At 38.7% G+C, this 15,550-nt stretch overlaps 1 protein-coding gene across 50 annotated transcripts in view; it reads right to left on the bottom strand.

Annotated features, from left to right (window-relative positions):
- Nucleotides 1-15,550, bottom strand: part of SOX5 (SRY-box transcription factor 5) — a 724,053-nt gene that overhangs the window by 140,925 nt on the left and 567,578 nt on the right. For all 50 annotated transcript variants that reach the window (XM_068949602.1, XM_068949596.1, XM_068949513.1 and 47 more), the window contains 2 exons: nucleotides 8,176-8,348; nucleotides 5,538-5,606 (listed from right to left, as the gene is read on the bottom strand). In XM_068949602.1, the coding sequence (XP_068805703.1) occupies nucleotides 5,538-5,606; nucleotides 8,176-8,348 (242 nt within the window). The remainder of the gene's footprint in view (nucleotides 1-5,537; nucleotides 5,607-8,175; nucleotides 8,349-15,550) is intronic.

The following is a 15,550-nucleotide window of genomic DNA, read 5'->3' as shown; positions in this document are numbered from 1 at the left end:
TCAGTCCAAATTGCCTACATTTCTTCAGAAATAGGTTAGCATGCTAATCAAAATCTCTCTCTTTTTTTTTTTTCCCTGAAGAAACACAGAGAGAGAATGCGAACAGGCCTGAACATCATTCAGCCAGCTCTGGATAACAGATGCTTGCTCACCTAAGCAGCTCAACAACAACAACAAATCTAGATAACAAAAAAAAAAATCACCATAGTGACCCACTGTGAGGGTAAATCATGGTATCTAAAGTCCTTCACAAACAAGTTTCTTTAGCAGTGTTTTGAAAGGCTGGAATCAAAATAGAGCCACTTTGTGTTTGGAAAGTTTTGAAAATAACAACTCTGTGTCATTTCTAACTTGCATGTTAAGCTTAAGAAATGCTTTTTCTGAACTTCTGTGTAACTCCAAAACTAAATCCTTTTTTTCCTCCACCCTCCAAAAAAGATAGACTTTGAAAAAATACATCTGGTTATAAAAGGGACTAACCATTTTGCAGAAAATTCCAGCGTTCAAGATTTTACTACATTTCAAATTCGAACAACACCTTGAAACTTCCAAACTTAATGAGAATGGGAATACTCTAACTTTGGAACATTAGCGCAACCAGGCCTCTCCAATTACCGATATGGGGAAAGGGATACAGCCAGCTGACAACAGGTGAGGAGGATGGAAATCTGTTTCCAAACTCATAGAGGAAAGCTTTTTTTGGAACTGAAGTTGAGAGCACACTCAGGGTAGCTGAGGGATTCAAGAAATCCCAAAAGTCTGTAACCCAAGGAGGCATGGAGTCTGGAAGGGAGGCACCCAGCCTCCCTGCCAGTTAAGCTGCAAAGGGCGTGGAAAGCTTGAAGGCTTGAGGCAATCAAGACCTCAGTAAGCTTTAAGCCTGGGAGCAAGGGTTCCGGGAAGACCTGGGCTCTGGAGCTCAGGAATATTCCTCTCAGTCACTACCAGGCTCAGGAGCTGGGTGGGTGATCTGGCAGGACACCAAGCAGAAGACACAACCTGCCTGGCATAGGGTTGATTGTCGTCAGAATCAACTCACTCTTCTGAAGATTTTGACTCTTATGATCTGTATTTTCTAGCAGAAAGGATGTTCCATTAGAACATCTTCTGACATGTCTCTGTTTCTGAAAGAAAAAGAAAACCCTGCATTAAAGCACACAGAGTCAGCAAATGACCATTATCTGACAGGAATTGCTCTCGAGTTTCAGATGGCATTCAGCTCTTGGGCCAAGTGCATCACCCAGAAATGACTGAAAATTAGTAACCAAGCATTAGTAGTATTAAACTAAAAAGTCCAATACAAACGTGGACCAAATGTTAAGAGACACTGTAAAGTAGTGCTGTTGCTTCTTGCAGCTTCACGTTCTTAGTTTTACATTATTAGCAATCTTAAGTGCTCCAAAATCCTGAGCTCAGCTGTCCAAAAAGAATTTTGACTAAAAATCAGTTAGAAAACAGAGTCTGGCCTCCATTTTGTTCGCCCTCTACTTTTGGAATGCGTTTCATGGTTTCAAACTCTGCCCAGAAAATATAAGAGCTGGAAGTTTACATTTTGAATAAATGAAAGCTGGCATTTTCATGTCATCACATGACTCCAAGAGCTGGGGCTTGAAGAAAAAACACTAAACATTCTCAGGTTCTCTACAGAATTCTAAGGGATTAGCAACATTGGTTTAATCATAGTTTAGGCTGAAAATTTGACCTATTTTATGAACAGTGCCCTACTGAATATGAATTGCCTTATGAATTTTAACAACCATATTTCATTTTAAACATAGTTCAATTAAAATGATATTCGTCACTGAACTTCAAAGCAAACCATTCAAACATCAACCTGGGCTAGACAGTTTCTCTGTGCAGCTGGGAGGTATAAACTGCACCATCCTAGAAAACCTTGCATCTCAGGGACACCCCTCTAAAGCACGATACCATGCATGCTCATGGCCTGTATTAGGGACCAGATCATTGACATGAAAAAAAGCAGCCTTCAAGTTTCTTTCACTCTCTGCCCATTTGATGGGACACCTCCAGATCCCCAGCTTCTGACATGTTCTGAAGCAAGAACACCAGCAAGTGGACTGTGGCTGCACAAAAGAAGATGGGGAGCTGACAGTGAGAGTTCCCCTGAGGCCTGGAAGGAACTAAACTAGATTTAGTCCAAGAAGAAATAGAGCAGTATTTTGCATTTGCACACTCCTTCGACAGCCTGTTCTATAGCTGCAGATCACTAAAGAGCTGATCTGAAAACAAAACAAACAGAAATCTTCAGGCCTGCTAATGTGCAATCACAAGAGTAAACAGACCAGAACAAGCACTTCAGTTCCACTGCTGTTAAAAGACCAAGACCAAGGTGTGCGGGAGAGAAGGTCCTGAATACTCTGCAGGCAGAAACTGGTAAAGTGAAAATGTTTTCACTGTGATAGCGTTCATACACATGAAGACTAAACAGAATTGAAAGCAGCGTGTATGGGAGTGCATTCCAAAGTGGCATAAAATAAAATGAGGGGAGGTTTCATTAGTTATTCAGAGAAACTCAAACCCCTTCACAAATTAGGTCTAGAACATCCAAAAGCAAATAAAAATGGTCATAACCATTTGCCAAAACATAAAATTCTATAGCATTTTGAGGTCATTCAGATTCTTAAGTTTAATCTAATCAGCATTTTTTTCTCCAGTTCAGCATTCTGTCTTTACTGAAGTCTCCATATGAAGACAAGCTCTTAGTTTTCTGCGTTAGTGAAACCTCCATCCTGCCAATTCGGAAGAGATGGACTTGACAAAGACATAATGTCAATTAGAGACTTATGTGCCAGGTACACATGTATGTATTTTCTAAGCTCAAGTAGCTAAAACCTCTTCCTTCAGCATCACAGAAGTGGCTGGTTTAATTGAGCTGTAGTTATACCTAGCATTCGCGGTCCTCTAAGGAGGACAGATACGTTGTAATCGCTCCCTGCTTGTGTATTGTGTGTGTCTTGGTGATTGTTTGCTCCGGTAAGGAGAGAGGGAAACGTTTCCAAGTTAGCGCACTTAGAGAAAGGAGTCATAAATCAGGGGGTGAGTCCATTTTTTTTTTTTTTTTTTAACGCTTGTGTATTATGTTTTCAATACGATATTTCAATAGCTTTTTCTGTGTAGTAATTTATCTGGAATTACGGTAACTCTTACAAGCCTAGAAAAATTTGGCTCAAGTAAAATGAATCCTTTGTCATAAATAGGTTGTGTTCATAACTGCAGCCTAATCATTCAATTGGACATAAGTCAAAGAGTTATCCAGATTTTGTAGGAATATTTCCCTGTCAATAAATCTCACGCTATTTAAAAACTCTGGGCTAGTGTGACAGAAGCCTGTTAGATTAATTAGGGCAAGGTCAGAAAACATGAACTCAGTTACTTTCATGTCACAGTTGTGTTCCACCTACCATAACCCGATTGTAAACTCACAGACCATTTTAAACATATGTATGTTAGAGTGACTTTATTGTCTCCACTCAGACACAAAGGCGGATTTCTTCAGTCTACTTCTCTTTGACAACAGTCAACTACGTGCGCCACTGAGAAAAAATATTTCTCTTTGAATTCATTGTCAACATGTTTTTTATTTTAAAGTGTTTTTTGCTATCAGTGACTTCACAGTCTAATCTTGGATCGCAACCAGGCTTTAAGAGACTACAAGACCATACAAACTGTGGAACTGACAAGAGGCAGGCAGAGTAATCTAAGTTACACTACAAATAGATCATCTGTATGGGAATGAGAGGACATTATTGTCTCTATGCCTGTTCAATTCTTGACCTTTATCGTATGACCATCAAAAAGGAGAGTGCTCCAAATCTGATGGGTTTTGTATGAAGTGGACCCTAGAGGTGAAACTCTGACCTTGACAGGGTCAATATTTCATCCGAAATTCCCTGAGACAGGCCTCCGAATCATTTCTTAGGCTTGCAGCTTGCATCAGATGGTAGCTAGCTGTCGTTTATTTACTATGGACTTAGGTCAAACCTGGATGAGGGATCAAGAGATGAAAGGCTATATATGTCATTATCAATAATCAGTGTTCTTCAGTACCCCCCAAAAAGACATGCTTCATTCTTATCTATTAGGCCTTCAAACTTAAAAGGGATAGGGATAAATTATGTTACTTCAACTTATTTCTCTTCGCTGCATATAAAACAACTTCCTCTCTCACTCTTATAGCTAAAAGCTAAAAATGTAAATACTTTCCTTGACATTGTAGAGGCTCTACTCTCGTTTTTTTGTAAGTTTCATTAGATCCACCAATAAAGAATTAAAAAACAAAATTCCTTCCATATACAAATTTAAAGAAGAAGAAAAAAATGCAGAGATCAAGGCCAAGCCTAGCCTTACCAATCCCAAAACTCTTTTCAACAGAGTATGTGACTTTTATATGTTGCCTTATAACAGAGGATTGGAACTTCCCCAGAAGCTTTTCATAGTTACAGAAGTCCTGATATTGAACGAACACCCTCTGAAATGATAGAGACAGTTTCCCCATTAGTGTGAAGCCATACAACTCCTCTGATTTCAGCGGAATTACGTTTTAATAAACCAGCTAGGGATATATAGCCCATAATTTTATGCAACTAATTCTAAAACATTAAAGAGCAGTTTTAGAAGGAAAATCCTGATGTTGCTGAACAAACAGAACATAACATCCACTTCCCACAGTGACTTGCAATGCTCTATAAATAATTGCATACTCAAACAGTCAGAGATTTTACCGTGACTGTAAATACCTGTAAAATGTCAAACCCATCATTTGTTATTCTGTGAAAATTTTCATGGCCAAGCTGATTTGCATTATTCCCACAACAGGAGTAGGCATACATGCACATGGAAGAAAAGTAATGAAACACTGGCATAAATGGCATAAAAAGAGACTTCTGAATACTTTTAACAAAAAAAGAAGTTAAATAAAGTTTACTGCTTGCATTAGGTTAATAACTCTTTTTCTACCAGAAGCAAACATGTAGATACCCAGGACCTAGACAGCTGTTCCCCAGAATCTGACTAATCTTTCAACCAGTTTCTCATTCAGACAAGACTTCACCAAAAGTGTTGAAAGTCTCCAGACTTTTAACACATTGGGCAGAGCAAAAGAGAGACACTTGATTACAAATGACTGAAGAGAACTGCTTCAGGAAAATATCAGAAACAGAACTGTAGGAGATCCAATCCAGCACTTTCTGGGTTTTTGTGAGTCCTGATCCACAGCTGGGAGACACTTTCAGAGGATCTGATCCTGCAAACCCTTGCTCAAGTGACTAGCTCCTCTGACATCTGTTTCTTGATTCCTATGTCAGCAGTGTTAACCATAAGAAGGCTTCCAGAAACTGGTTTTTTTTTTTTTGCTTAATGACAGATAACATCCTTATGTGTTTTCATAAATAAGATGTCAAGCTACCTGCAGAGATTCTTAAAGGAACTATGACAATAACGGTTGTGGGAAAGTGAGGAGGAGGGGGGGAATGGCAAAGGAGAGAAAAGAGATAATGGGTGGGGATGCAGTCTCTGACCTGGATCTGTTGCTGAAGAAGGTTAATTTTGTGTTGTTGCTGCAGGAGCTGCTGTTGTTGTCTTGCAATCTGTGGAGAAATTGCACAGAAGAAATGTGAGATATGTATCATCATTCCTGGAATTGGTACATAGGAATTTTCCACCCTGCTTCACTCTTTAAACTGCTCTATTAAGCTAAAAACCTTCAAGTGTGGGTGGTAGCAGCTTGGACTGCCACTGAAGCAGGAGGCTCATGTTCAGGAGCAACTCATAGCTGATACTAATGTAAAAGGGAATCTTATGGACAATGTTGTGCTGGATATTAAGAGAATGACTGATGCAAAAATCTCTTCTCTCTTGTTACCTTATGGAATAGCACTGCTGAAGCCACAAAAACACGAGCATTTATCTGCTCCTCCCTGCTGGAGGAAGAACACCATTGGCAGAGAAGATGGCAAACAGGAGGAGAAGGCAGAAGAGGCAAAAAAGTAGGATGGACAGTAATAATCTTTTTAAGTTTGGTACCACCTATTCAAAGATTGCAAGAGAGAAAGTATGACACCCAGGAGAAAGGCATTAGTGTGTGTATTTCATTGACAGAGAAACAGAGACAAAGAGACTGAAACTGGGTTTGGGAAAATCACTTTGCCTCTCAGTGCCTCGACGTGTGTGTTAGCTGAAAGAAACTAAGGGGCTAGTGCAAGTTAGCATAGCTCTACACTAAAATCGATTTATAGAAGTTGATAAAGTAGTTCTAAGTCTTCTAACTCAAAGTCATGTGCATTTCCTGTAAGAACTTCCTCCCTCTCCATTGACTAAATGATTGGGAAGCCTACTGTGGATATTATTTAACATATAGTGAAGGAAAAAGCAGACAGTCCTGTAATCGGATTAGAGTCCTCAGAGAACTGAGGGAGATAAACCAACATATATCTCAAAATTGAGAAACAAACTTAATATCTCTCATTTGAGTCATCACAAAAGCTCTGCTCTAATTGATAGCCAGCACAGTAGTAAAAACATTAGGAGGATTGCTCTTCCTCTGTGGTGTGTGTGCATACGGCAGGATCAGATGAGACTTGGACATACTTAAGGGGAAGAATTTTGAGCGTTCTTCCCCTCAGGTATTTTTTTTCATTTCTATTCTTAAACTATTAGTATACGAAACACTCACTTGTAGTTAACTCCACATCTAAAAGATTAAAGAAGTGTTTTCTTTCTAAAGCCTCCCTTTAAATGATCAAAAATAACTTTTGTTGATCCTTTTTTTGATTTCAGTTAATTTCTATATAACATTGGAATTATAAACAATTTCTTAAAGAAATCGTAATTATCCTAATAATAACCTTGCAGGATTTTTTCCTGCCTTCCTCCATTCACTCCATTTTCTTCTTCACTTTTAAAACATTCAGCCGTCCTAAAACAACAGTGACTTCAGTAGGCAACACAAAGAAAATAGCTCCTGCAGGATGTCTCTTCCTAGAAGAATCTTGCCAATTCCACCTTTGCACACTGTTGCTTACAGCTCTATGTAAGCCACACTCTGATACAACTTCTCTAGTTTAATAGATAAGTCACTTCTGTTGTCCCCATGTGGGATTTTAAGTGTGAGGCCAAAATATACAGTATTTAAGATAAGGTCTTTAAATAATAGAAAATTGGGAAATACAAGACTAGACAGTCTGAAGATGTCAGCAGTGTTTTAGATTCTCAAGGCTTATTTGCTACAATACAAACATGGAGGTATGACAGCTAGAACTGAACATACAGAATTTTGTTAACTTCATAAAAAATCAAGTAACTGCATCAAGTATGCAGGCATTCAAATAAATGCAAAAAAAAAAAGGTTACCTCCATGATACATATTCAAATTGGATTACAATAATATTCAGAGAAGCAGAGAGATCTGCTCAGGCAGGCCAAAATGCTTCCAAGTAAGAGGCATGAGGAGGTATTACTGACAAAATTTGAAGTTAGATGGCTAAGCTTTCTCTTCTCATGTTCAGGTACAGAAGTGGACATTCATTTCTGCTAAAACTTGCATGTTGCAAATTTGTTAGAAAGATCGTGCTCTTGCACAAAGTGTTACGTGTCCACATACGCACATTGGAACTGTTCACACGTGAAGACCTGTTGCTATCTCCATTGGAGGGCATATTTGCAAGAGCTGAAAATCAAGCCTCTAAAGTGTAGAAGAAAAAAAAAATCACATTTGTTCACTGATTTTATATTCTTCTCCACTGTTTTCCAAAGCTGTTAAAAAGACCCCTTTCTTTTATCAGGTTACAATCCACACGCCATGTTTTGTTCCTTCTGTACCTATTCAGTATGCCTGAATCCAAGCAGTATTGGAAGATTACTCCAGAGAGTTGAATTTGCACACTTACTTGAGCTTATGAAAAACAAACCAGTATTGAAAGAGAACACCCCTAAACCCAAAGGGTATTCCCTTAAAAGACAAAGAGCACCATTTTATACATTACAAATTAAAGCATTGCTCCAATATATTTTTGCTCAAATTTCTTCTCCTAAGAAAATGAATGAACAAACATTCTGGGTGGAGAGCAAACTTGAGAAGTATCAACCCTAAAAGATAAGCTACTGGAAAGTCCTCCTAGAAAAGGATTTAAGCTGAAAGCCACTATAATAATCATTCACCTGTTCTTGTTGCTGCTTAGCCAGCTCCATTTGTTGGCGTTGTTTCTCAATCTGCGATGCAGCCAGCTTCTTCTGTTCATCATGAGCTGCTAGCAGCTGTTCTCGCAAACTGGTCAGCTGATTGATCATACCCATGAGCTGCCTTTCTTTCTCAGCGAGGCTTTCTGGAGTCCCTGGGTATCATACGGTGAAAAAAAAAGGTAAAGAGGAGAAAGGAAATTTAGAGCTAGTTAAGGTTTTTTTTCAGCTTCACTGTAAGCAAAGTTTTAGCAGAAACAAAGTACAGCAGCATATTGTAATATACTACATATTAAGGCCTGTCCCTCTATAGGAAAACGAGCCAAGGAAGGATGATCTTGTATGCAGGCTTTGATCTGGTGTCTCCCTTCAATGCTTCCTTGCCCTTTCATCTATTTTCTGTTGCCTTTTTTTTCAGGATTGATAGGAAAAAAAAAGTCTGCTTTGTAAGAGTTTCAAATTTTAAAACTTGTTTACATACTGTGGGGATCAAAATCAACATTTTCATTGTCAAAAGACTATAATGTTTTTTGTTGGAAACTTAGATGTCAATGCTTTTTTGCTTACAGAAACTGTCAGGTGTGAATTATCATCTCCCTATAAGCAACAAAAAGTAGAGAAGTCTCCTCGGTGTTGGATACCGCTGTGTCTCCCCACCCCCAGTATTCTCACCATTACTAGCGCAACGTACAACAGCTGTCAGAAGGCTAGCTGTTATACCATATAGAACTGCCCGGATGAGCGTGAAATGATATAGTGTTTAAACTGTTAATAGCTGGTATCACTGGTGTTGCTGCTGATGAGAATTTTAAAGTAAAAAAACTTGCACAAACATATCAGAAAAACTAAGTGAGTTAAAGGCAACTCGGTGTCTCTGTTATTTTTCCTGTCATTAGATGTTTCTTATATAGGAGTTCACCAGACAGACACAGGAACTGACTACCTCTATCTCATAATCATTCTGTAAAAAGGCCTCCTTCTACCCAGAATGACAGCGGTTACAAGGGAAGGGAAGAAAGAATTCCAAAGAAAAAACTCAAAAGCTATGACTCATACCCTAAAAACAAAAATGCCAGTATTAGTATATTTCATACCCTTTTACCATGAATTTAAAAGACAGAAAATATGCGTAGCACAGATATCTCCAATACCACCACACCCTCTCAGATGAGTCAGGTCCTATGAAACCCTTTCTCAAAAAGCTTTAGGAAACAATTAGGGCTATCTGTCGCTATGCCTCCTCTGAAAATAGTCTGCTTTTGGGACAATCCTGCCACAGAAACCTTCCTCAAATACAGGAAGTGTTCTTCTGCCAATGTCACCAATGCTCTCCAAGTGGAAAAAAAAAAAAAATTGGCGACTATACTAAACATGTTCCTAGCCAACTATCAGTCAGACATGGAAAAGAGCTACTGGTAATAGCTCATTTAGGCTAACCCCCTGCCAGTGCAGGAATGTTCCCTACAATATATTTACTACAGTTTTCTAGATTGGATTGAAATGTCTGAAATGGCGAGTCATCCACTGCTTTCTTTGGAAGATTATACCACAGTCTTAGAGGTGTCACTGTTAGGGATATTTGCTTGATATTTAGTCTAATTTACATTCATTTAATTTCATCCTTGCGCTCCCAAACAGTATCCCCATTTGCTACTTTAACCAGCTCCAAGCCCTTTAATACATTTGTAGACAGTTATATACAACTGGGACAACGCAAAGAATGAAGCTTTTTGTATAAAGGAAATGTCACTTGATTGAACTTTTTATTAAGGTGCCAGAGAGCTATGTGAAAATATTCTCATTATATAACAAAGATCTCCTGCAGAATATTCTTAGATATTTCTCAAAAAAACCCCGTGGTATACGCAGGAAACTTCAGAAACACGCTGAAACAGAAAGCAAGGACTTTAAAACTGCTTTGTTAAAAACTATGAGAAAAAACAGAAGACAGTGGTAAAACACTACTAGTTGTGAAGAAAACACTTTTAACTTACAATTTTCATTTCAAGCTTTGGAGGCAGAGAACTACTTTAAGTAATGCATTTGCCACCTGGACACACAATTAGTTAGAAGTGTCTGTTACAGGTCCTCTATCCTTCTACTGCTTTCTTTGGGGAAAAAAAGAGTGCAGCATTTCCAAACGGTATAGAAGAATTATTCTAAAAGACAGCTCCTGCCTTGTTCTATCAGCTGCTAGTAATTTAGATTACTGTAACATTCATCTGATGATGATTTGCTGGGTTTACCTAGTATCATTGGCAGTGTAACACTTTGCATACACTGAAATGTCTGAAAATTGAAAAGTATTTGCAGATCTTTTTTCTAAGTTTTTACTGAAATGTGTGTGTGTGTGTGTGTGTGTGAAAGAGAGAACTAGGGAGAGAGAAAAGGAATATATAGTATTGGTCTAGTTCTAAAGTAAGCGCAAGCAAAAAGAAATCTCTGTCAAATAAATTGTTCAACAAATATAGTGACACACATCAAAGATACTCAGCTAGCATTGGTTAATCAGTGTATTTTGAGCTCCTACAGTAGCTTTCAGTTGGGAATCAAAAAGCACTTTGTAAAGTTAAATTAATCCCCACCACACCTCTGAAAGGTGGAAAAATGTTTCCATATGTGTAAACTGACAGACAGATGGGTCACAGAGTTAGTCATCGACAGCAGCAGAAAGAGAAATCTCGATATCCAGTCTGGTGTCCTAAACCTCAGCCTGCACTTCCTGAGAGAGGAGAAAACACACCGTGTGTTACTGCCCTGACGCTGACAAGAAACAACTGCGTAACTGCAGGCCCATCCAACTTTGGTAGATTCTTTTTTAATCTTATTTACCCACAGCGGAGCAAAAAAGCCTTTCCCACTGGAAAAACAAGAGCTTTATTTAAGCTGCAGGACCAAGAAGAAATTAGGGCTGAATGAAGAGCAAGAGGTCAGGGAAACGACCTGACAGTAAAGAAACTCGCGTTCTAGTCACGTTATTACTGTGCAACTGGAAAGAACTTCACCAAACTCAATCTCTTCATTATTATTTATTTTTAAAAGACCCTTTGAGATGCCCAGAGGGGATGCTTTATGCACTAGCCGTTATTAAGTACGACTCCTAACTCCGTTAACTTATACTCTGCAGTGGAAGTGGTCCCTCACAAAAGCAAGCCCTCTTGCATTATTTTTCTTGGGCAATTTCAGTGTGGCAATAAACTGAAATGGGGAATTTATGACTGGCTACTTTTAAAAAATTTTGCTGTTGGAGAACATTTTTGGAAAACACAGCTAAGTAGGTACTTTATTTTCATGGGATTAGCCTGTCCTTCCAATAACCAACACCATTTAAGTATTGTTTCTTGAAAAATGAGTCCTCAGATAGCCATACGCTCAAACAACCTGCACAAACCCAGAAGCAGGGGAGATCCGAAGCGGGGCACTACCGGGAGATGGTGAGTTTTGGGGTAATTTCCCTTTGCCTTACCCACACGTACGCGTAAGCCACACTAATGGTGAATCACAGGTGGTTAGGGGTTTTTTGCAGACAACCTGTGGCTTATAAAAGTGTGAAAATGTTAAGATTTGAAAGAAGAAAAATACTTAAATCAGACTCTCTTGATCCTGATGGATCCTAATGAAAAATGTCTGATTTCCTAACGGAAAGTGACCAACAGCTTTGGTCACTACAACAGTATGGTCAGTCATAGGAATTTTTTCCAGTGTCTTAAAATGCGTTGCAGAATTAGAGAACTGCCATTTCTAGACGCTGTAAATTGTAGGGAGGCAGGGACGGCAGACCTCTGTACTACCACCGCTGTTTTCTGTCTGTAAACCCACTTGAGAAGATCTAAACCTTTCCCACTGTGCCAAGTGTCTGGGCAATGAAGGGATTCCCGTTTCAGAAGTCTGTTGCTTACAGGGCAAAGTGTGTCAATATTTTAAGTAACTACCACATGAACTGCAGCAGTTCCTGAAGGTAGGCTACTCTTTGCAAGTAATAAACTATCCCTGCTGCTGCCAACAAGCATGCGAACCTGGGGCAAGGGTGTGCAAACCTCAGCACAGGTAAGTCACCAGCCTCAGCAGCTGCCTTCAGCAACTTCATGATTAAACTTACTTAGAGCCGACCTAATTAATACAGACTTGGAAATGGCTGTGGAGCTAGTCTGTAGTCTACACACACTGTTCACATGGGCACAGTGCTTTCACTCTACCCACGCAGCATGACTGGGAGAAAAAAAGAAAAGCGCCCATTGTGGCAGCGTAGAGCCTGACAGTAAGCTGGACCACTTCACCCAGGTATTGAGTGAGGAGTAAAAGGAGAGTGGCTTACATCAATAGCTGCCTCAACATTTACTTTTAATTACTGTCATATCCACAACAAATTGTTCTTGCACATTTAATGTTTAACATAGCTTTTAACCACAAGGCCACCTGCCTTTCAGGAGACTGCTCTAGGTGCTCACATAGTTCTCTCTGTGCGCTACCACTGCAATGGCAAAATGTGGATTTTTTTCACAATAAACTTATCAAAATAACTTAGCCAGTAAAGCATCAGAGTATACTCTACGATTTGATACAGTGAATGGCCCAAGAAAAGATGCTTTCCAGATGCATCAGCTTATTTGCTACCACCACAAAAAGGGATCTGTAAAAAAACATGTTTGTGGATGCAACACTTGCAGCAGATGGTAATAAAGGAAGACTCAAATTAATGGCGTTCTGTATCGTCAAACCTAAACTTCATCTCAGATCAACACTACCCATAATAGTGTTTAAGTATTAAAAGAAATTTATTTGAATGTGAAATAAACTATTACACATTCTTAGTTCTGATTCACAGTCTCAGACTGGCAGTGACAGTAACATTTTAATAAACATTAGAGTGCAGACACCAATATGACCAAATGACACACTTAAAGTGAGAAAATGAACAGGAGAAACCTTGGCATATTCATCCAAAACAGAACCAAAAAAAAACCCCAGCAGAGAAACTGCTTTTGCCATCAAAACAGTAAATATTTTAATTTACTACAGAGAACGAGCATGTAAATGAGAAATTGGGATAGCCAATATTTTCTTAAATAGATATTTTAAGCTTTTTCCACTAACGTTTGAGTGATCAGCACTTTTGCTCGCAGCCACACACCACTTAACGTGTATATAAGGGGCAGAGGGTGGGAGCACTGCAAAGAGATGTAGCTTGGTTTTACAGAATCTCTGTGACATATCTGAACAAATAACTGGGAATGTTATCAATCAGAGGCGCACGCGTGCACACTCACGCCTAACCATACAGACAGTGAAATTTATCCCCCGAGTCAGTTTACTATCAAAGTAATTACCTAAATAGCTTTTGAACTGTCAGCATCTGTCTTTCAAAGAAAAATCAAAGAAAACAATGTGCTAGTATAAAGCCTGGAAGACACAATAATATTCTATTAAGTTCATCTCATTAACTATAGTTACTAAATAAAAAATGTCTCTTGCTTCTACAAAGCTCTATAGAAGAAAAAATATATTAAATGGAAATAAGAATATTTTGAAGTACTCTATTTCAAATGATGATAAGATACAATAATAATAATTACGACATGCAACATAAAACATGTTTTAATTTCAAAGCATTAGCTAACTGTTCTTCATAAAGACTGTTAGCAGGCAGAAAAGCACTATTATGTATTACTTTTATATGTGAAAAAACTGAGGCGTGACATGTGAGAAACTTGCCTAAAGTCATTCTTAACTTTACACACTGTGAGCAGTTTTATTGCTGGCCTTGCTGAAGGCACCAGTAGCACTATTTCAGAAAAGCCAAGGATTTCACCATTGACTTTAACAGGCATACATGTTATACAAATAAATAAATCTTCGCTAGATCAGGTTCAACAGCAGGCAAGGTTCTCTCTAAAGGGACCCTGTGAATGAAGAAAGTATTGACCCTATACAGCTAACCAAGAGACAGAACCACACTACCACGCACTTGCTGGTTAACTTGGGGATAATGTAAGAAAGGGATGGTAAAGACGTAACTACAGTCCATAAACCAGCTAAAAACTGAGTCATGTCCAAGCATTTACTGCAGTGGTGTGTTTTTTTCAGGGAGATTTTAGGCACGTAAGAGTTTAAATACAAAACTAAAAAAGAGATGATAAGGAGGTTTATCAAACCGAATAGCCTACTAACTAAGCAGTCCTTGGAAGAGTTAAACTCCTATTAGCAATAACGTTTTTATATCCAAAGAATAAATAACAATGTCAGGGCAGCAGTCCATTAAATAAGTATCTTTTCTTGAGAGTTTTATCCCAGTATCTTTTCTTGAGAGTTTCTTCTCATCCATTGTGAACTATTTTTATCTCCACCCCCACTCGCTAAAGTTAACTTTGCTCTGGCACATTAAATATCCAAATCCAACGTTACTATGCTCGGTAAAGGGAATCAGGAAAGTGAAATAGAGAAGCCACCTAGCTTTCTTCTATTTAAAAGCAAAACAGTCTTAGTCATGCCCCCTTAAAAACTTCATATTAAAACCTGATATTAATTTTAAAGAGGACTGCTCTAGCCTTGATGCACACACGGGCTTGCTGCTGACGTCACCTGAAGTATATGTGAGGCCATGGGGAGCCGGTGTTACGTTCGTTCAGCAAATGTTGTCTCGTAAACAGATCTGACGGGCTGAGGTAAGTTCAGAATTTAAACTCTTATTTTCTCTGTCTTTGAACAGAACTGCCAGATGTTTATTACCAAGCAATGAGTGTATAGTTTAAATAATGTACTGATACGGGATTACTGGTCTGTATTTGTGGGTGGATGTGGCTATGTGCTTGTGCACATGTGTGAACTCCCTTGATGCTTCCCTAACCGATGCTACGGAGTGTTTTATTATGAACTGGCATGTCGCTTTTCAAGCCAGTAAATCTTGGAGCTGTCAGGACATAAACATCTAAAAACTGGCATTTCTCATTAAGCACTTAAGCCAACTTTACTACACAATGACTGTCATCACTTACAGCTATCTACCTTGCTAAATTAAATGACTTCATCTGATTGATATGGGAAGTCCGTGTAATAAAAGGAAACTTTCTGACTGCTTTTTACTCAGTAAGCCACAGCCACCAGAAAAAACAAATAAAAAGGAAAAAGGCCCAGAATTCAAACCTACTTGTCTGTACCTACAGATTTATGTAATGAATCCTCTGTGTTTGACAAATAATAGTCCTTTTAAGAAGGGCAAGCTAAAAGGACATTGGTTATTTCAGCATATGGACTGTCTGAATCTTTCAGCCTTCTCTGGAAGACTTTGCAGAATGAATAAAAACAAATGATGAACAATTACCATCTTTTGCCATTACTACCCTCAAGAATTAATATTCTG

Source organism: Struthio camelus, chromosome 1 (assembly GCF_040807025.1).
Source record: "Struthio camelus isolate bStrCam1 chromosome 1, bStrCam1.hap1, whole genome shotgun sequence".
In the NCBI taxonomy this organism is placed as follows: domain Eukaryota; kingdom Metazoa; phylum Chordata; class Aves; order Struthioniformes; family Struthionidae; genus Struthio; species Struthio camelus.
Note: the sequence above shows the minus strand (reverse complement) of the source record. Positions and strands in the feature narration are given on the sequence as shown.